This window comes from Neoarius graeffei, chromosome 26 (assembly GCF_027579695.1).
Source record: "Neoarius graeffei isolate fNeoGra1 chromosome 26, fNeoGra1.pri, whole genome shotgun sequence".
Taxonomy (NCBI): Eukaryota; Metazoa; Chordata; class Actinopteri; order Siluriformes; family Ariidae; genus Neoarius; species Neoarius graeffei.
The window spans coordinates 19,714,199-19,736,714 of NC_083594.1; the positions used below are offsets into that span (position 1 = coordinate 19,714,199).

Here is a 22,516-nt window from a genome sequence, read left to right on the forward strand (position 1 = left end):
TTATAGGCTACTTCAGTGCCAGAGAGTTCCAGAAAACATCATTCTTTATGTTTGTGACAATTTCCTGCCTTGATTAATAACTAGGCAACAGTTATTTCATACAACATAATGCACTGCAAGAAATCCACTGAGAGTTTATGCTTTCTTTTGGGCAGCACTCATTTTCACGTTCATACTGTTCATTTACCATTCGCTAATATTTTGAACACACATGTGAGCGATAGCTACCTTTCTTTGGGAAAAACTGAGTGACCAGTTGCCTGCCTCTCCGGTCCGTCTCAGCTTTCAGCTGCCTTTCTTTACGTTTTTGACAGCCACTCTTCATATTTAGCGATCATAGACTGTACGCACTCCACTGCTGGCTGGCTGCTGCACCGTGACACAGCAGCAAGTAGCGTTGCACTGATCAGCACACAGATTTAACACATCGCGCTTCTACCAGAACTGGACCGTACCATTTCTCAAAAGGGGGAGGGTTAAATGACAATATGTTGAAGAACTCAAGAAATAGACAACCTTGTTCAATTAGCTCATTTTACCAGATGGAATATTGCATTGTTGTTATTTCAAAAGTCTTATTGAAATCATTAAAAGCATATTATCAGCCCCTTAAAGGGCCCCATGGCAGTGCTGGGCCCCTAGAATTGTTCTAACCTTTCCCCCCCCTGGTGGCGCCCATGGCTGTGCTAACATGATTGTACAAGGGTTTTCTAATCATCCATTAGCCTTCTGAGGCAATGAGCAAACACATTGTACCATTAGAACACTGGAGTGATGGTTGCTGGAAATGGGCCTCTATACACCTATGGAGATATTGCACCAAAAACCAGACATTTGCAGCTAGAATAGTCATTTACCACATTAGCAATGTATAGAGTGTATTTCTGATTAGTTTAAAGTGATCTTCATTGAAAAGAACAGTGCTTTTCTTTCAAAAATAAGGACATTTCAAAGTGACCCCAAACTTTTGAATGGTAGCGTACTTCTCCAGTATACAACATAAGGAGGCTGCTCACGCTCTAGGTTACTGAACAAAAACCCCAACGCACTCCGAGCTCACTCTCCCGTCTTCTTCTGATACATGCGAATCTACCTCTCCTTCTCTTCTAGCTGAACCTCTTCCAAGATGAAAGTCCTTGCACATTCGCTGTTGTAGTGCATTCAAAATAAGAGTTGACATTTCCAGTGCTACAATAACATAGTAGATTGGAACGTCAGAATCCTTTAAAAACCCAGTCAGTACTTGGTTTTGTTTGGTTTCATCAAGAGATGATCGAAAAGAGCATTTCAAGGAGTGTATTTAAAAAGCGTGTATTTGTTTATGAACAAAACGCACATTAATATTGTTTCCCACTGGAATTCTGGCTTATTTCTACTGGTCATTTTATAGAGTGTAAAACATGGCGCGCAGTAATATGTGCACACGCAGTTGGATCAGAGAAAACCCAGTGATACGCTGGTGAAAAATATATTACTCCCCATCCCTATGTAAAAGGAATCTAGTTTGAATGGGGCTTATGAGAAATAAGTTGGTCTCAGAGGAACCTCGTAGTTTTTGAATAAAACCTGAAAAAATCTTCTGAGGGGCAAACCAAACATCACTACAAGGTCAAAATTATAATGTATTTATTTGGTCATGGGAATATTTGGCATATGGCCGTATACACACACACACACACACACACACACACACACACACACACACACACACTTGCTTACTGTGTGCTTGTTGAGATTTACAATGTAGTTTAAATCAAAGAGACCATCATCTGTCAAGCTGTTAAAAAAAACAGAAGGACAAATCCAACAGAGATGTTGTATTAAAATCCTTTAAATCCTTCCAAACATTCCAAGCACAAGCTCGCATGAGTGTGGCAAGAAGCAGACATGCAACTGAATGAGAATCCCTCATTAGTGTGTGTGTGTGCTCACGCACATCAATATGTGCATATATAAAATGTCTACTCTGACCACAGTGTGCATCAGGTAATCCCCCTCAGGAGGCTGCCGTTAATACGTTATTGGCCCTTTTCGGCAGGCCTCCCCACTGTGCACATGCAGCTCTCCATATTGATTTGAGAAGTCTAATAAGCCCACAGCCTTACTGTCTTTATATCCAAGGGTTGCCACACTAACATTTGCTTTAAGACTGTGTTTGCTTCATGTAAAGGTACTCAAGCATTCTTGAAATGTCTCACTTTTAGGTGTGGTGTCGCACTGCTTGTAATATGCTCAACATGTTATGTACTTCATGTACGTTATACACCAGATGGGAACCATCAGGGCCTCATTTTCTATCAAATTTGCTTCAGAAATGAAAGGGTTACTGTCCTGAAAACATTAAAATCAAGTCATCCAATGAGATTTTTTTTTTTTTTTGGTTTGTTGTCTATAAGCTGAGAAGAGTTTAGAGCCGGCTCACTCATTGGTTAGGACTTCATTGCCGGGACAGAAGGCAGTGGCAGTGTATGTTTATGTAGGAAGTGACAGATGAATTAACCAATCAGATTTTGATTTATAGTGAGTGACCAACAATTTATCACCCTAGGCCTTCTCGAAGGCCAATGTGAGCTTAACCGTGAGTCGGCACCATCAGCACAGCAGTGAAGTCACCTTCCAGCCGGTGTAGCGTTCATCGGTAGTGTTAGTGAATGCTAATAAAGCAGTCAAGCCAGTGCTAGAGCTTGAGAGCAAGGAGTACAGGCTAACTGTCCTGAAAACATTAAAATCAAGTTATCCATTGAAATTTTTGTTTGTTTGTTGTATCTAAGCTGAGAAGAGTTTAGAGCCGGCTCACTCATTGGTTATGACTTCATTGCCGGGATAGAAGGCCATGGCAGTGTATGTTTATGTAGGAAGTGACAGATGAATTAACCAATCAGATTTTGATTTATAATGGGAGGGACCAACAATGTATCGCCCTAGGCCTTCTTGAAGGCCAGGGCTAGCTTAACTGTGACTTGTGCCGTCACCACAGCAGTGAAGTCACCTTTCAGCTGGTTCATCCATAGTGTTAGCGAATGCTAATAAAGTGGACAAGCCAGTGCTATCAAGAGCAAGTAGCACAGGCTAATGACCAAGAAACTAAGGCTACATCCACACGACAACAGCAACGAAATTTTATTTAAAAAAATATCGTGTCCACATGGGCAACGGATCAGTAAAATATCAGGTACATATGGCAACGCTTGCTGAAAACGATGCAATACACATGCCACACCTCTACGTGCGCTATAAGACGGTCCCATCGGAGACACCAGAACAATAGAAGAAGTAGGACGCATGCACATAAACCCCTTCTACCCGGCGTGAAGCACTCACAGGAACAAGCACACAACAACAAGAAGATGGCTGCGACTACGCGAGGAAATCGTGCCTTCTTTGTGTACAAATTAGTTTTATTAGTGTGCATAGTTTTATATAACTTAATTTTCTTATTGTGCGTGAACATTTTGAAAAGCATTTTTATAGAATTTATATAACTTATATTGTGTGTGAACATTTTGAAAAGCAGTCTTATCCAATAAAAAAAAAGAAATTCAAGAAATGGTTCAGTTACTTGTTTATTTAAAAGAAAAGCTGTATACAAAAGTGAATGCAATGCAGTGGTTCATACAAAACAGCAAGAGTGCTGCTTGTTCTAGTCATGTGGTTGTGACATCATCATAAACAAATCCGTTCTACTCATCCAGACGACTTCGCAACGGTGCCCTTGCCAGATTTTTACACTCTGGAACCCGTTCTCGTTTTGGGGCACCCAAAACGCCGGTGCCGTGTGGACTCCAGGCCGAAACGATAAACAATTTTATCAGATTCACCTGAATCCGTTGCCGTGTGGACAGCCTCTAAGATTTCTGTCTCCAGTGAAATACTCTTCGTCCATGTACACACGCTCTCCACAGTATTTTTCACTCAGATTAAAAGTATTCATTTCCCGATGTAATTTACTTAGTTACTTTTAAAATCAACATCGACAACTACGCACAACAGAGCTACCTGGCAGCCTGCTGCTCATCCCTTGCAAAATCCTTTGCCCTGTTGTCACTGCTGTTATACACTATGTAAGCAATAAAGCTCGGCATGGCATGACGTAAGAACCGTGATTAGCAATAGAGTGGTATGATATGGCCTAACACAAAGCAGAATTACTGTTAGAAAACATTTTATTATTTTCAAATAACAGTATGTACAGAAGTGTTTTTATTCCTCTTATACCAGAACAATTCGCCAAGAACATCACATCATACGTTTCATGTTGTGGAACATCCAGGAGACAAGCAAGTTACTGATATCACTCATTTTATAGCAGTTAGGAACAGTTATTCCCTCCTCAGCCTAAAAAAATGCAGCTTATCGTGTTACTGAGAAACTGAAGAACCAAGTGATTTGAATTACAGCCTGCACTATTGTCAGAGCTGCTCTTATCGAAAATTAATCACCTTCTGACCGATCATATTTGAAAAATCAACAGCGCTGTAGTATAAGTATCTTTAATGTACATCAAGGAATACATCAATTCCACAGAGGAAAATATTTGAATCATAAATCATACACCTTAAAAGAGGAAGTCAATGTATATGGGTTCAAAGTTAAAGTCTCTTTCTGCGCAAACTCATCCTGAAGTTTAGCTGACAGCGATCATCTTTCAAATCCCAGAAAAACGAAGCAGGGTTGGAAATGAGAGGAGGCTGCTTTCAGGAAGCAAGTGACCAGCTCTGGCAGCCATCATTTTCATTTGGGAAAAGCGTGAATGTCAAGAAACCTTCATCAATGCTAATTCAGTGCGTTTGAAGTTAGTGGAAAGCTGACTTATGTAAATTGGGGGACATGGCGGATTTATTTTTCTCATTAGGATAGTTTTACCTCTGACTTTTCATAAGTAGAAACTTATTTTAGGCCTGACGCACAGCTTTAAAGGGTGTCAGGAAGGAAAATGGTCTGAAATTAGACACCACTGAGTGCATGAGGAATAAATGAGGCAAGATAAACTAAGGAACAGTCCAACATTTGCAAAGCATTTGTTTTAATCAGCTTGATTCTGTTTATAGGCAGGGCAGGTTCAATGGTTAAGGCTTGAGTTATTCAGAAGGTTATAAGTTCAAGTCCTTGAGCAAGGCCTTTAACCCTCGACTGCTCGGGTGCTTTCTGTGTCGATTGGAAGTTGTTCTGGTTGAAAACTTGAACCTAATGAATGTGTAACCATTTCACTTGAATGCAGGTTTGTGCCTTGCTAATCACTAGTCATCTGAGTTCATGTTGAAACATGAAACATGTGCGGGCCATGCTGTGACTGTGTCCATATTCCTGTTGTACTGTTTTTAAACTCTGATGCCTTGTAAAAGGGATATAATCAAAGATGAATACATTATTTGGAATGAAGAGAGAATGTGTTCTAAGCATATACAAACACAGACATAAGGTGTATTTTTAACCCAATTAGATATGAAGCTTGTGAAAGACCACATATGATCATGTGACACTGAGCAGTATATTTACTGCATTCATTTATTCATCCTTAGTAACTGCCTGGTCGAGGTTGTGGTGGTTTAAATTTGGTTACTATTTTCTTTATATTTTGGTACAACCCCAATTTCAAAAAAGCTCTGATGCTGTGTAAACTTCATAATGTGCCAAATGTTTTAAATGGGAGACAGGTCTAGACTGTAGGCAGGCCAGTTTAGCACCCGGACTCTCTTACTATGGAGCCATGCAGTTTTAATATGTGCAGAATGCAGTTTGGCATTGTCTTGCTGAAAAAAGGAAGGCCTTTCCTGAAAAAGATTTTGTCTGGATGGCAGCATATTGCTCTGAAACATGTATATATCATTCAGCAGTAATGATGCCTTCCCAGATGTACAAGCTACCCATGTCATGTGCACTAATGCACCCTCATACCATCACAGATGCTGGCTTTAGAGCCGTGCATCGATAACAAGCCGGATGGTCCCTCTTCTCTTTAGCCTGGAGGACATGGTGTCCATGATTTCTTCAAAAAAAAAATCTACTTTTGATTTTTCAGACCTCAGGACAATTTTCCACTTCGCCTCAGTCCATCATAAAAGAGCTCAGGTCCAGAGAAGGTGGCGGTGTTTCTGGATATTGTTTATATCTGGTTTTAACTTGCATTTGTGGATGCAGTAATGAATTGTTTTCACAGACGATGGTTTTCTGAAGTGTTCCTGAGCCCATACAGTGATTTCCACTACAGACACGCGTCTGCTTTTAATGCAGTGTCTCCTGAGAGCCTGAAGATCACAGGCATCCAGTGTCAGTTTTCAGCCTTGTCTCTTGCATACAGAGATTTCTCCAGATTCTCTGAATCTTTTAATTATATTATGTACCATAGATAGTATGATGCCCAAATTCTTTGCAATTTTACACTGAGGAACGTTATTCTTAAATTGTTGCACTGTTTGCCCACGCAGTCTTTCATAGAGCGGTGAACCCCTCCCCATCTTTACTTCTGAGAGACTCCGCCTCTCTGGAATGCTCTTTTTTTTATATCCAATCATGTTACTGACCTGTTGCCAATTAACCAAATTAGTTAGGGTTTTTCGTTGTTGTTTGTTTTTGTTTTTTTAGCGTTGCTCAACGTTTTCAGTCTTTTGTTGCCCCCGTCCCAACTTTTCTGAAATGTGTTGCTTACATCAAATTCAAAATGAGCATAATTTAAAAAATAAATAAATAAAATTTCTCAGTTTCAACATTTGATATGTCGTCTTGGTACCATTTTCAATGAAACGTAGGGTTTCTGTGATTTTCAAATTATCACATTCTGTTGTCATTTACAGTATACACAGTGTCCCAACTGTTTTGGAATTGGGGTTGTAAATAGAATCTAGTAAATTAAGTAGAATATATTCAGCTATGAAAAAAAAAATATCTGCATAAAAAAAGCACGATTTGAAAAAGTCAGCACACACATCGAGTAGAAATCAGTTATGAACACAAATATTGTAGCTGAGGTAGAGGAGATGTCAGAGCCAGAAATCTGATTCCCAGTGCAGATATATGGAGTACTAAAGCGGGACAGATACAGATTACATTGCATTGTATTACACCCCTACCTTGTAATGAGTATAAAATGAAGGAGAGAAGGCTTTTTTTTTCCCTGAGAAGTGTAGCTTGTATAATTTAGGCTACAGGGCCTTGCTGAGTTTACTTTGGCATCGTTGTGTAAGCCTTTGCTACTACATGTGTAAAAGCACTTGTGATATCTTGTCTCTGGAAGAAAGACATTATACTGTCTGAGGGAAGGTATGCAGCTGGAAAAAGCAGTTGTGTAGGGTCCAAAGGCCTACTTTTTTCATTTCTCAAACAAAATACATTGTTTACTATTTCCAGAAAAAGTGACACCAATGCCTGGAACACAGAACTATTGTCATGCTCCTTTATATTATATTAGTCATTCATACTAGCGACATTTATAGTCTGGTAATCTACACTGTGGGGATGACAACGAGTTGGGCTTTTGGGACAGAAAAGCAAGCAGGTTAAATATAATTTGTTTTTCTGAAAATATTTCTGATAAGAGAACGCCAATAATAGTCAACTGTACACTGTTTAAGAGTCCACTGGGAATTTTTTTTCTTGAGATTTAATGAAACATGATAATTTTATCACTCTATACGAAGCGTAGCTGTGTGCATGGGACTGTTTTTGTAATCCCACTCCGACCCACTTCCAAAAGAATTCTTTATGCAGTTAGTTTTGTTGTTGTTTCGACATAAACAAAATTTGAATAAGCTAAGATCCTTACACTGTGGCATCATGAATTCCATCTTGACCAATACTGTGAGAAGGAGCACATTTAAAGCTCTGGGTTGCATGTCACTTTCCAATCTCCGAAAATAGTGATGTCCTGAAACAGTTTTTGCTTTAACTATGAAAAGTCTGAACAAGTGTTGCCAGGCAAAATAAACCTCGCTCGGCAGCACTTATTTTATACCTATATGTTGATAATGGTAATATTTCTCAATCATCAGCTGTCAGATTATAATCCTATGAAAATCCATGACCTTGAGTTTGACCTTTCAAAGTCATTCAAGGTCAAAGGTCATGGTGCCAAATGAAAGCCCGTATGGCACTTCCTATAAGTTGATAATGGTAAATATCTGTCTACCATCAACCATTTTCAAGTTGCAGCCCTTTGAAAATCCGTGACCTTGAGTTTGACCTTTCAAGGTCACTCAAGGTCAAAGATCATGGTGCCAAATATAGGAACTCCCATATGAAAGGCCATATGGGATTTCCTATATGCTCATCTGTCTATCAGCAACCATTTTTGAGCCATCATGGAAAATGTTATTTTGACGAAAAGTTTGATCTTTCCGGTGACCTTCACTTTGACCCGATTACCCCAAAATTTAATCAGGTAATCTACAGACCATTGCCCACCTACCCTGAAAATTTGAAGTCAATTGGTGCAACCATCTAGACGCTAGATTGTTAACAGACAGACACACAAACAAACAAACAAATGAAAGTTGATAGAAAACTATGGGAGATACTCCATCATGTAACATATCAGTAGAAGCAGAATTGAAAGATGAACATTTTGGAATTGGTTTGAAGTAAATATGATGAATATGAAGGAAGATATCACGAAAAAAACTTTTTTGACCTTTTTGGTGATTCTCAAAATGTTGGAGGTTCTATTTGAGACCAGTGCCCATCTTTCATGAAGATTGGTCCAGCCGTTTTCCCTTAATGTTGCTAACAAAGAAACCCCACCGAAAACGATACCTCGTCCCCTGGTGGACTCCATTCCGGACGAGGTAATAGGCCATTTGCAGGAATTGGTCACGTGTCAATTTTCCCCATAGCAACGAGCCCGTGGTGGGCAAGCTAACTTGACATTCCTTGACAACCATAAGAGTTTGACTGGCGATGCGAAGCAATCCATTTCTATAATAGCTGTTTTTACCTTTTCTACTGTCTTTTTGACCCGAATTTTCGTGTGTACTTGGAAACGCAAATAAATCTGCTTCTTATCGGCTAAAACACATCTACAGATATATCTGTATTTATTTTCAAGAATCTTCACACATTAAGCGAATGATAAAGGTAGAAAAGGAGAAATTATGTTATAAACATACCTGAGAAATCTGCCATTTCGCACGTGAATTTCTTTTGGCGGCAACCAACTTCAGTCCAAAAAACTCTCTTTTACGGCCAATGATTCGCTTTAACTTACAACAGAAGTTAAAACCACAAACTTTTTCCAAGTACACACTCTTACCCTCCTCCTACTGTACATTGGGTAAAATAAACTCGTATATATATATATATATATATATATCTCATCTCATCTCATTATCTCTAGCTGCTTTATCCTTCTACAGGGTCGCAGGCAAGCTGGAGCCTATCCCAGCTGACTACGGGCGAAAGGCGGGGTACACCCTGGACAAGTCGCCAGGTCATCACAGGGCTGACACATAGACACAGACAACCATTCACACTCACATTCACACTTACGGTCAATTTAGAGTCACCAGTTAACCTAACCTGCATGTCTTTGGACTGTGGGGGAAACCGGAGCACCCGGAGGAAACCCACGCGGACACGGGGAGAACATGCAAACTCCGCACAGAAAGGCCCTTGCCGGCCCCGGGGCTCGAACCCAGGACCTTCTTGCTGTGAGGCGACAGCGCTAACCTCTACACCACCGTGCCGCCCATATATATTATACACGGCGGCACGGTGGTGTAGTGGTTAGCGCTGTTGCCTCACAGCAAGAAGGTCCTGGGTTCGAGCCCCGGGGCTGGCGAGGGCCTTTCTGTGCGGAGTTTGCATGTTCTCCCCGTGTCCGCGTGGGTTTCCTCCGGGTGCTCCGGTTTCCCCCACAGTCCAAAGACATGCAGGTTAGGTTAACTGGTGACTCTAAATTGACCGTAAGTGTGAATGTGAGTGTGAATGGTTGTCTGTGTCTATGTGTCAGCCCTGTGATGACCTGGCGACTTGTCCAGGGTGTACCCCGCCTTTCGCCCGTAGTCAGCTGGGATAGGCTCCAGCTTGCCTGCGACCCTGTAGAAGGATAAAGCGGCTAGAGATAATGAGATGAGATGAGATATTCAAGTTATAGTTATATAATGGACATGGACATAAAGTCCAGACTTTCAGCTTTCATTTGAGGGTATCCACATTAAAATTGGATGAAGGGTTTAGGAGTTTCAGCTCCTCAACATGTGCCACCCTGTTTTTAAAGGGACCAAAAGTAATTGGACAGTTGACTCAAAGGCTATTTCATGGGCAGGTGTGGGCAATTCCTTCGTTATGTCATTCTCAATTAAGCAGATAAAAGGCCTGGAGTTGATTTGAGGTGCGGTGCTTGCATTTGGAAGATTTTGCTGTGAAGAAAACATGCGGTCAAAGGAGCTCTCCATGCAGGTGAAACAAGCCATCCTTAAGCTGCGAAAACAGAAAAAAAAAACATCCGAGAAATTGCTACAATATTAGGAGTGGCAAAATCTACAGTTTGGTACATCCTGAGAAAGAAAGAAAGCACTGGTGAACTCATCAATGCAAAAAGACCTGAACACCAACAGAAGTCAACAGTGGTGGATGATCGCAGAATAATTTCCATGGTGAAGAGAAACCCCTTCACAACAGCCAACCAAGTGAACAACACTCTCCCGGAGGTAGGCGTATCAATATCCAAATCTACCATGAAGAGAAGACTGCATGAAAGTAAATACAGAGGGTTCACTGCATGGTGCAAGCCACTCATAAGCCTCAAGAATAAAAAGGCTAGATTGGACTTTGCTAAAAAAACATCTAAACAAGCCAGCGCAGTTCTGGAAGAACATTCTTTAGACAGATGAAACCACGATCAACCTTTACCAGAATGATGGAAAGAAAAAAGTATGGTGAAGGCGTGGTACAGCTCATGATCCAAAGCATACCACATCATCTGTAAAACATGGCGGAGGCAGTGTGATGGCTTGGGCATGCATGGCTGCCAGTGGCACTGGGTCACTAGTGTTTATTGATGATGTGACACAGGACAGAAGCAGCCGGATGAATTCTGAGGTATTCAGAGACTTACTGTGTGCTCAAATCCAGCCAAACTGATTGGTCGGCGTTTCATAATACAGATGGACAATGACCCAAAACATAAAGCCAAAGCAACCCAGGGGTTTATTAAAGCAAAGAAGTGGAATATTCTTGAATGGCCAAGTCAGTCACCTGATCTCAACCCAATTGAGCATGCATTTCACTTGTTAAAGGCTAAACTTCAGACAGAAAGGCCCACAAACAGACAGCAACTGAAAACCGCTGCAGTAAAGGCCTGGCAGAGCATTAAAAAGGAGGAAACACAGCGTCTGGTGATGTCCATGAGTTCAAGACTTCAGGCAGTCATTGCCAACAAAGGGTTTTCAACCAAGTATTAGAAATGAACATTTTACTTACAATTATTTAATTTGTCCAATTACTTTTGAGCCCCTGAAATGAAGGGATTGTGTTTAAAAAATGCTTTAGTTCCTCACATTTTTATGTAATCATTTTGTTCAACCCACTGAATTAAAGCTGAAGGTCTGAACTTCAACTGCATCTGAATTGTTTTGTTCAAAATTCATTGTGGTAATGTACAGAACCAAAATTAGAAAAATGTTGTCTCTGTCCAAATATTTATGGACCTAACTGTGTATATATACACATGTACGAGAGCTGACTTTGGAAAGGCATTATTTTGAGAATGACACGGTTCAGATGATTTGTAATAAACATATGATGAACGTATAAATCAAGAAAACCAGAACACGTACTTTGCTCAGGTTGTGGATTAAAATTAGCTTGAGCGAAGAGTCCCTTTAATTAAACTGTATGCAAACAGTGCAGGGAGATTAGAGTGGTGGTTTGTATTTGGGAAGGATTGGAAACTTATGAATAATTTATGGCAGTTAATTGCTGTGGAGGTTCGGAATGGGGACGATAAATTAGGAGATGGCAGGGGCGTGAGGAGGAGTTCGGGTTGTTTAATGAGGAGGATGGGTTTGTGTGAGGGTTTTAGTATGTCCTGTGAGGACTTCTTAGCAGCATAAGCTAGCAATAATAATTGCAATATTAGCTTTAATTTATCTAACACCTGACTCTTAGGTACACAGTGATTAACCACCCAAGCCAGTTTTCTCATTATTCTGATTTCTGCTATCAATAAACATCATTTATTTCACGTGAAAAGGCCACTCGACTGACAAACCACATATTTCCTGTCACCCAGCCGGACAGGGTATTTAAGTTATTCCGTGAAAGCAAGTCGTATAGGAGCTGATTGCTATAAGGCCATGTACGATGAGATTGAGTGGAATAACTGTTTTATTCTATCCACGTTCACTGGATTTTGAGAAACAGAGCATTTTTATTTTTATTTTTTGCAAATTCGATAAATAAAAGCTTTTATACAAAACGTCCAACAAAATCATTTCCACTTAGAATGTAAACAAACTGGCAAAATGACAGTAGCAGTTTATGAAAAATGCTCTAATGATAATTCATGAAAGATTTTTTTTTTTAAAAAACATACATTTTTACCAATGGGCGGCACGGTGGTGTAGTGGTTAGCGCTGTCGCCTCACAGCAAGAAGGTCTGGGTTCGAGCCCCGGGGCCGGCGAGGGCCTTTCTGTGCGGAGTTTGCGTGTTCTCTCCGTGTCCGCGTGGGTTTCCTCCGGGTGCTCCGGTTTCCCCCACAGTCCAAAGACATGCAGGTTAGGTTAACTGGTGACTCTAAATTGACCGTAGGTGTGAATGTGAGTGTGAATGGTTGTCTGTGTCTATGTGTCAGCCCTGTGATGACCTGGCGACTTGTCCAGGGTGTACCCCGCCTTTCGCCCGTAGTCAGCTGGGATAGGCTCCAGCTTGCCTGCGACCCTGTAGAACAGGATAAAGCAGCTAGAGATAATGAGATGAGATGAGACATTCTTACCATCAAATACTTTTCATTTTATATTTTGTTGCTTTTTTGTATTTTTGGGGTTTTGTTTTCAAGTGGTTTTTATTTCGTCCTCGGTTGGTTCAGCAACACGCTCCGCCATTTTGTTTTTCTCTATTCATGGTAGAAAGCTGATAGCCTAATAGTAAGGTAGCCAATCAGAGCACACGATTGCTCATATCTAATGAATGTGGATACAATAAACAAAATTATCCCATAAATCATTTTAAAAGATAGGGATTCTGTCAACTGTTTTCAATCTAGTGACCACCTCATGCTCTGAAATGCTCATTCACTGTCTCAAAGTGTGTGCATGGTACCTGGTAGCAGTGTTGTAGTCGAGTCACTAAAACTCGAGTCTAAGTCCAGTCTCGAGTCCCCAGTGTTCAAGTCCGAGTCATTAAAGAAAATTTCAAGTCGAGTCCACTATTGATCCGCGTCGAGTCAGAGAACAAGACTCCAACCGCACCATTTGACGGTGGCTGTTGTTGCCTTTATCTGAAAGCGTCTCTGCTGCTGTGTCAGACTAACATTACTGTTTGACTGCCCCGTTTTAGTTAACAGGCTACAGATAAAAAGCTTGTTCATCGCTCAGCAAGCCCCGCCCACTATCAACAGGGCAAATAATATGAGAGAGGGTTAACACTAGCTAGTTCATCGGTCAGCAAGCAAGCACCGCTATCAACAGAGCAATGAACATAGCGTGTCACTTCCTTCTCTGGGTGGAGTCTTACCAAATGACGACTGAAGTTCAAGGTTGTCCCCGTCGTCTCCTCGATAGTTCATCTACATATGGAACACATAGCAGTGCATTTTTTTCCCACTGCACGAGAAGTCTGTATAAGCAAAGCAGACAGCAGACAATCCTAGGGGCTTCTCTCCAGGCATTTTAGCGCCATTAATGTTAGTTTGTTCCTGAACATGACGTATGAACAGGTGAATGTGCATTCTCTTGCACAAAATTAGTATAAAACTTAATGTAGATATAAATATCTTATGCCAAATTGTTACGGCATGTTAGAAAAATAAAGGAAAAAAAATCCGAGTCCTCGTCTCCAATTTACGAGTCCGAGTGCAGTTAATGCACGCGTCCGAGTCATCAGTGCTCAAGTCACAAGTCCTTAAAGGGCATATCACGGGTAAATTCAGGAGCAAGATCAATGTAATTCTCCTATTTTATTTTAAACTTTGGTCAAATATCTGTCACATTTTGCATTTTGTGCAGTTTTTTTACCTTGCGCAATACCAGAAAAATTCAGTTGAAATCAAGCCATTTGAGGCGAATTGGTCCGCCTCTGAAAAAACTTGCCATTTAGATTTCCCGGCAAACATTGATTTTCATGACGTCGCGTGCGGGACGCCTCCCTCTGTATCCTACGTCAGCGCTGGTTTGTTTATGAGAAAACGACCTGGTGGTTTTCTGCAAATTTCTTCAACGTTATCACGTAATTATTAAAATGGTTAACAGATGTATTGTAGGAGAGTGTTGCAGCGTTATATTCTTCATCCAAAGGTGAAGTAACATTGCGCTCAGGTAACAATTCCATATTTCAATGCAAAATCGCTAGCTGCTAAACTTGGTCTACACAGGCTGTGCACTGAAACCGTGCAAGCTCTCGTAGCCTGCTGGCGGATCCGCAGGTGACGTCACAAATCTGGCTCCAGACTACCTTGGGGTTTTTCCAGACGTGTTTTGTTATTTTATTTTTTTCTGCTGTAGACAGATGGCCTTGTGCAAAATTACCCTTCTGGATGAGTGTGTAAAGGAACATACTTTCATATTAAAAAAAAAAAAAATTTGGTCCAGGATATGCACTTTAAAATTAAGGCACAAGTTGGACTTGAGTACTACAAGCCTGCATGGTAGTACTAACAGAATTGTAGCAAACCTCCCAGATGTTGCATAAGATTATGTACGAAACTGAGATTTTATAAGACCAAAGCATAAGCATACGGTACTTCACAACAATATGACACTGACAAAAATGACCACTGGAAATCAGACAAAGTCGCCACATTTGAAATGTGACCCAAAGAGTCGGGGGAATGTATTATGTTCTATACATTCCTCTACACATACAGTACATAGACATATACATTTACATATACAGTGTAATACCGTATCTCTGAAAAAAGAATAAATGTATTTTAAATTGTATTCATCTTGATTTATCCTTGTAACCACCAACTGTTGACAGGTTTGTCAATTGAAAACAATAAAACCGAGTCCTATAAAAAGCGGTGCCCCAAAACAACTGTAATACACAAACCACCAAACACACAACAAAAGACGGACATGTCTACGCACTTGACCCGTGTCTGTCTGTCTGCACAAAGCCTGCTGCTCTCATCTCCTGTGGCTCCTGTGGTGGGTCTGCAGATGGGTGCAGCTGGAGCCACAGCTGGGTCAAAGCAGCAGGAGCTCCTTCTTCAGGACTTTATGACAGTCTCTGAGAACAGCTGAAGGATTTATCAGGGCTCAGTATGGGACAGGCAACATCTGCTCTCTCATCCAACTGAGCACACACCAGAACACTTTCTGTCTCTTCGAGTCATCCCCAAGCTTAGACCTAATAAAAAAAAAACCCACAGAGAAACTTAAACCAGTGCAGACAAATAGTGAAATCGTCTACTCTCGTTCCCAAGCCCCTGTTGTGTTAAGTACTTAGGAACCATCCAAACTAGCCAGCATGATATTTATGTTTTTTTTTCATATCTTACAGCAAAACGATGGGCAGTTCACCGTGATTCAACTAGTAGGCATGCTGCGTGGTATTGCCTCAGGAATGAAGTACCTCGCTGATATGAATTACGTGCACCGTGACCTGGCAGCCCGGAACATCCTGGTTAACAGCAACCTGGTGTGTAAGGTATCAGACTTTGGGCTCTCACGCTTCCTGGAGGATGACACATCTGACCCCACCTACACCAGTGCACTGGTGAGAAGTCTTAATAATTAATACTATACTTTATACCACTTCGTCAATTCTGGTTTTCTGCACATCCGACAAACGACAACATTCTCTTCTGCAAAATTCAGGGCAACAAACAATTCGAAAGTCAACTTCACACTCATATCACACCTTTTTTACTGGTCTTTATGATGGTTTTACAGTGTGATTATTATTCTTTTTTTTCTTATTTAGTAAACTTCTAAATTTTACATTCATATATTTTATTTTCACTGAACCTTCGATCCTGTGTGACAGGGTGGGAAAATCCCCATCCGCTGGACTGCACCAGAAGCCATCCAGTATAGGAAATTCACCTCAGCCAGTGACGTATGGAGTTACGGCATCGTCATGTGGGAAGTGATGTCCTACGGAGAGAGGCCATACTGGGACATGACCAATCAGGATGTATGTACCAAGCTGCATTTTTTTTTATTTTTTAAACATATCAGTTTATCCTGAGCCTTGCATGTATCTTGACTTCTTCCTGCCAAAACAACAAGCTACGTTTAGGCCACGTGTTCGACTACTGGTGTTTATAATTAATAGAGTTATTTTATATAAATTAATTTGTTTGGGGGTTTTTTGTTGTTTTTTTTCAGTAACAGTGTTTCTGAGTAGTGTTAAATCGAGTTTATCAGTGCAGTGCACTGCTGAGGTCACGTACTGGTTATTTTCTAATACAGCATAGCGAAAAAAATTTATATTTTGAGGCCACTAATTAATATTTCAAGGTCACATATGAAGTCTCTCATCATGGATTGTATAACTTGAGCCCACAAGTTAAAGGAGAACTGAAGTCATTTTTAAACTTGCTTTATTTTTTAATTAACGTGTTATTCAATTACGTTTTTGGTTTTAGTAACCTTATATCATGACTCATATTGGCAACTAATTGCAATTAAATATGATACTTATCGGCCTAGTCGGTTTTTAGCCGTGTTGAATTTAGTTCGTTTGGTCCACGGCAGGCGTCGCTTATCAGCGCGATCTTCACAAGACTTGTGCGAGACTTCGAAACGTGAAGTGTCAGCCAGGTGTCAGTGCCGCCATTTTGAAAACTGTTTTCCAAACGAAGTATTGCACAAAAACGAGTTTAAATGACAATTACTGCCTACTTTTTTCAAACTTTCCTGATCGCTATCAAAACAAACAAAACTTCTGGCTTGATTACATCAGCATTCGAAAGAAGGCGCGCGCGTCTTTTGACAATGCTGGCAGATGTTGGTCACTTTGATTTCTGCTGTACATTTTACTTCCGTCCTACGATGTCTTGCACAGGTCTCAGCAAATCTCGTTTACGGCCATCGCTTTGACATATGGACTGATATATTGCATAGCATACAACCCCGATTCCAAAAACGTTGGGACAAAGTACAAATTGTAAATAAAAACGGAATGCAATAATTTACAAATCTCAAAAACTGATATTGTATTCACAATAGAACATAGACAACATATCAAATGTCGAAAGTGAGACATTTTGAAATTTCGTGCCAAATATTGGCTCATTTGAAATTTCATGACAGCAACACATCTCAAAAAAGTTGGGACAGGGGCAATAAGAGGCTGGAAAAGTTAAAGGTACAAAAAAGGAACAGCTGGAGGACCAAATTGCAACTCATTAGGTCAATTGGCAATAGGTCATTAACATGACTGGGTATAAAAAGAGCATCTTGGAGTGGCAACAGCTCTCAGAAGTAAAGATGGGAAGAGGATCACCAATCCCCCTAATTCTGCGCCGACAAATAGTGGAGCAATATCAGAAAGGAGTTCGACAGTGTAAAATTGCAAAGAGTTTGAACATATCATCATCTACAGTGCATAATATCATCAAAAGATTCAGAGAATCTGGAAGAATCTCTGTGCGTAAGGGTCAAGGCCGGAAAACCATACTGGGTGTCCGTGATCTTCGGGCCCTTAGACGGCACTGCATCACATACAGGCATGCTTCTGTATTGGAAATCACAAAATGGGCTCAGGAATATTTCCAGAGAACATTATCTGTGAACACAATTCACCGTGCCATCCGCCGTTGCCAGCTAAAACTCTATAGTTCAAAGAAGAAGCCGTATCTAAACATGATCCAGAAGCGCAGACGTCTTCTCTGGGCCAAGGCTCATTTAAAATGGACTGTGGCAAAGTGGAAAACTGTTCTGTGGTCAGACGAATCAAAATTTGAAGTTCTTTATGGAAATCAGGGACGCCGTGTCATTCAGACTAAAGAGGAGAAGGACGACCCAAGTTGTTATCAGCGCTCAGTTCAGAAGCCTGCATCTCTGATGGTATGGGGTTGCATTAGTGCGTGTGGCATGGGCAGCTTACACATCTGGAAAGACACCATCAATGCTGAAAGGTATATCCAGGTTCTAGAGCAACATATGCTCCCATCCAGACGACGTCTCTTTCAGGGAAGACCTTGCATTTTCCAACATGACAATGCCAAACCACATACTGCATCAATTACAGCATCATGGCTGCGTAGAAGAAGGGTCCGGGTACTGAACTGGCCAGCCTGCAGTCCAGATCTTTCACCCATAGAAAACATTTGGCGCATCATAAAACGGAAGATGCGACAAAAAAGACCTAAGACAGTTGAGCAACTAGAATCTTACATTAGACAAGAATGGGTTAACATTCCTATCCCTAAACTTGAGCAACTTGTCTCCTCAGTCCCCAGACGTTTACAGACTGTTGTAAAGAGAAAAGGGGATGTCTCACAGTGGTAAACATGGCCTTGTCCCAACTTTTTTGAGATGTGGTGTTGTCATGAAATTTAAAATCACCTAATTTTTCTCTTTAAATGATACATTTTCTCAGTTTAAACATTTGATATGTCATCTATGTTCTATTCTGAATAAAGCATGGAATTTTGAAACTTCCACATCATTGCATTCCGTTTTTATTTACAATTTGTACTTTGTCCGAACTTTTTTGGAATCGGGGTTGTATTTCAAACACTCATAACTTGCTATAGCAGTGACAAAATGGCTATCAGAAATGCATTCTTATATTTAATAAAATGAGAAATAGAATTTTGATGATAAAAAATTTGCCTTCACTTCCCCTTTAATGTTGTAGGAACATCAGACTCAATACGTGGCCTCTTCATTATTTGGCAGAAACGAGTGAAAAGTCCATTCACTTTAAGAATTCTCTTAAGGTGACACAGGGTAATAGTATATCCATGTTGCAAGGCAATTGACTCCAGTATGGGTTAATGCATCATTCCAAGGTTGAAGTAAAGTGTAGTATTAATCATCTCCATGCGTAGGTCACTGTGGTTTCATTCAACTGAGCTCCCTTTCTCTCACTCGTGAAAATACAATAGTTGCCACAAGTTAAGTGGTTCATGGCCACAAAATAGATCTTGGGAACTATAACTCATAGCTTTAACATATTAATTTCATCTATTTTTCTCAATGCTAGTCCTGGAGCTGCCCTGTTGTGAATATCTTCTATCTACCCTTGCTCCAAACAAACTGGATTAGTGTGAAATCAGTGTGATTTAACATGCTCTTGATTAAGGCTACATCCACACGACAACGGCAACGAGATTTTATAAAAAAAAATATTGCGTCCACATGGGCAACGGATCAGTAAAATATCAGGTACATATGGCAACGCAACGCTTGCTGAAAACGATGCAATACACATGCCACACCTCTACGTGCGCTGTAAGACGGTCCCATCGGAGACACCAGAACAATAGAAGAAGTAGGACGCATGCGCATAAACCCCTTCTTCTTCTACCCGGCGTGAAGCACTCTCAGGAACAAGCACACAACAACAAGAAGAAGATGGCTGCGACTACGCGAGGAAATCGTGCCTTCTGTGTGTACAAATTAGTTTTATTAGTGTGGATAGTTTTATATAACTTAATTTTCTTATTGTGTGTGAACATTTTGAAAAGCATTTTTATATAATTTATATAACTTTTTATATTGTGTGTGAACATTTTGAAAAGCAGTCTTATCCAATAAAAAAAAGAAATTCAAGAAATGGTTCAGTTACTTGTTTATTTAAAAGAAAAGCTGTATACAAAAGTGAATGCAATGCAGTGGTTCATACAAAACAGCGAGAGTGCTGCTTGTTCTAGTCATGTGGTTGTGACGTCATCGTAAGCAAATCCGTTCTACTCATCCAGACGACTTCGCAACGGCGCCGTTGCCAGATTTTTCCACTCTGGAACCCGTTCTCGTTTTGGGGCACCCAAAACGCCGGTGCCATGTGGACGCCAGGCCGAAACGATAAACAATTTTATCAGATTCACCTGAATCCGTTGCCGTGTGGACAGCCTCTAAATCAGGTGTGCTCAGCTAATCAAAAGTGCCACTGATGAGGGGTAGGTTTCTCAGAAGCATCATAGCACAAAGATCATCATTAAATGGTAGCGCGAGCATCATAATGAACGCTCTCTCTCCTAGTTAAGATGCTCTTATCATTAAGAAGCTTTTGGGAAACCCACCCCCAGGTCAGTCAGGTATGTAGACGAGGGAAAGATGGCTCAGGGTTGTAATTCAGTTGTAAGCACAATGATGGAGGCCAAAAGCCGTAGATAATCACAGCACTGCTGAGATTCAGTACAACAGCACTCTTTCTCGTGTGATAGTTTTTATACAACAGTTCTATAAATGAGCAATTAATAAAGAGTGACATTTTGGACATAATATCGCCAAACGTTCCATTTATTTTTGCTCCGTGAGTGGACAAAGATCTAGAAGAAGCCAGACTCACTTTATAACACATCAGCTAGCTAACCGACATTCACTTGTATGTTCCCGTTCATTGCGTTTCCAGTACAGTTGGCATCGCTTCTTCCTTTTCATCTTCCTCTGACAAGCTTTCATATTTTAAATCAAAAATTATATTCCTGAAAATGATAATTTGCAATGTAACAGTTATTCCATGGAATCGAGTCGTACATGAGCTGATAGACGACGAGGTGCGTAGCACTGAGTCGGCTATAAGCCATGTGCGACGAGATTGAGTGGAATAACTGTTTTATTCTATCCACATTCACTGGATTTTGAGAAACCGAGCATTTTTGTTTTTTGCAAATTTGATAAATACAAACTTTATACAAAATGTCTGACAAAGTCATTTCCACTTAGAATGTAAACAAACTGGTGAAATGACGGGAGCAATTTGTGAAAAATGCAATAATAATAATTCTTGAAAAATAAAAAAAAGATACGTTCTTACCATCAAATACTTTTATTCCATATTTTGTTGTGCTTTTTTTTTGGGGGGGGGGGGGGGGGGGTGTTTTCGACTAGAGTTTTTATTTCGTCCTCGGTTGGTTCAGCAACACACTCTGCCATTTTATTTTCTCTACTCATGGTATATGAGCTGATAGCCTAGTAGTAGTATAGCCAATCAGAGTGTGCGATTGCTCATATCCAGTGAATGTGGATAGAGTAAGTTCATTTATGCTGTTACTAACACTATCAGGTGTAGGAACAGGTTAAAACTAGGAAGTAGAGTTTTATTTGACAAGCGAGTGATACACACAGTGAAATGTCCCAGGGCTGTTATCAAGAAATAACAGCACTCTTGGAACACTGCCTGACCAATCAAATTAGTGGACCGGACGAACTGTTGTGATGTGTCAATATTTACAGGACCAGTGAAAAGTTTGGATACACCTTCTAATTCAATATTTTTTCTTTATTTTTATTAACATCTTAAAGTAATGATGGATGTCGTTTCTCTTTACTTAGTCAAGCGGTTCTTGACATAGTATGGGTTACCGCAGTTGTGTTATAGGACTATTTACTTTATTTTTATTATTTACTGTTGACTGTGATCTCAGATGCATTAAGAAGGCAAGAAATTGCACTAATTAACTTTTGACGAGGTATCTATTAATTGAAAAGCATTCCAGGTGACTACCTCATGAAGCTGATTAAGATAATGCAAAAGCATCTTCAAGGAAAATGGTGGCTACTTTGAAGAATCTAAAATCTCATCTCACCTCATTATCTCTAGCCGCTTTATCCTGTTCTCCAGGGTCACAGTCAAGCTGGAGCCTATCCCAGCTGACTACGGGCGAAAGGCGGGGTACACCCTGGACAAGTCGCCAGGTCATCACACGGCTGACACATAGACACAGACAACCATTCACACTCACATTCACACCTACGGTCAATTTAGAGTCACCAGTTAACCTAACCTGCATGTCTTTGGACTGTGGGGGAAACCGGAGCACCCGGAGGAAACCCACGCAGACACGGGGAGAACATGCAAACTCCACACAGAAAGGCCCTCGCCGGCCACGGGGCTCGAACCCGGACCTTCTTGCTGTGAGGCGACAGCGCTAACCACTACACCACCGTGACGCCCAGAATCTAAAATATGAAATATATTTTTAACACTTTTTTTCTGCTTACCACATATAGTGGTGCTTGAAAGTTTGTGAACCCTTTAAAATTTTCTAAATTTCTGCATAAATATGACCTAAAACATCAGATTTTCACACAAGTCCTAAAAGTAGATAAAGAGAACCCAGTTAAACAAATGAGACAAAAATATTATACTTGGACATTTATTTATTGAGGAAAATGATCCAATATTACATATCTGTGAGTGGCAAAAGTATGTGAACCTTTGCTTTCAGTATCTGGTGTGACC

General features: G+C 40.5%; 1 protein-coding gene across 1 annotated transcript in view; it reads left to right on the forward strand.

Annotated features, from left to right (window-relative positions):
- ephb2b (eph receptor B2b) overlaps positions 1–22,516 on the forward strand; it is a 399,332-nt gene that overhangs the window by 348,510 nt on the left and 28,306 nt on the right. Inside the window, exons 12-13 of the mRNA XM_060910500.1 lie at positions 15,656–15,871; positions 16,142–16,291. Coding sequence (XP_060766483.1) covers positions 15,656–15,871; positions 16,142–16,291 — 366 coding nt within the window. The remainder of the gene's footprint in view (positions 1–15,655; positions 15,872–16,141; positions 16,292–22,516) is intronic.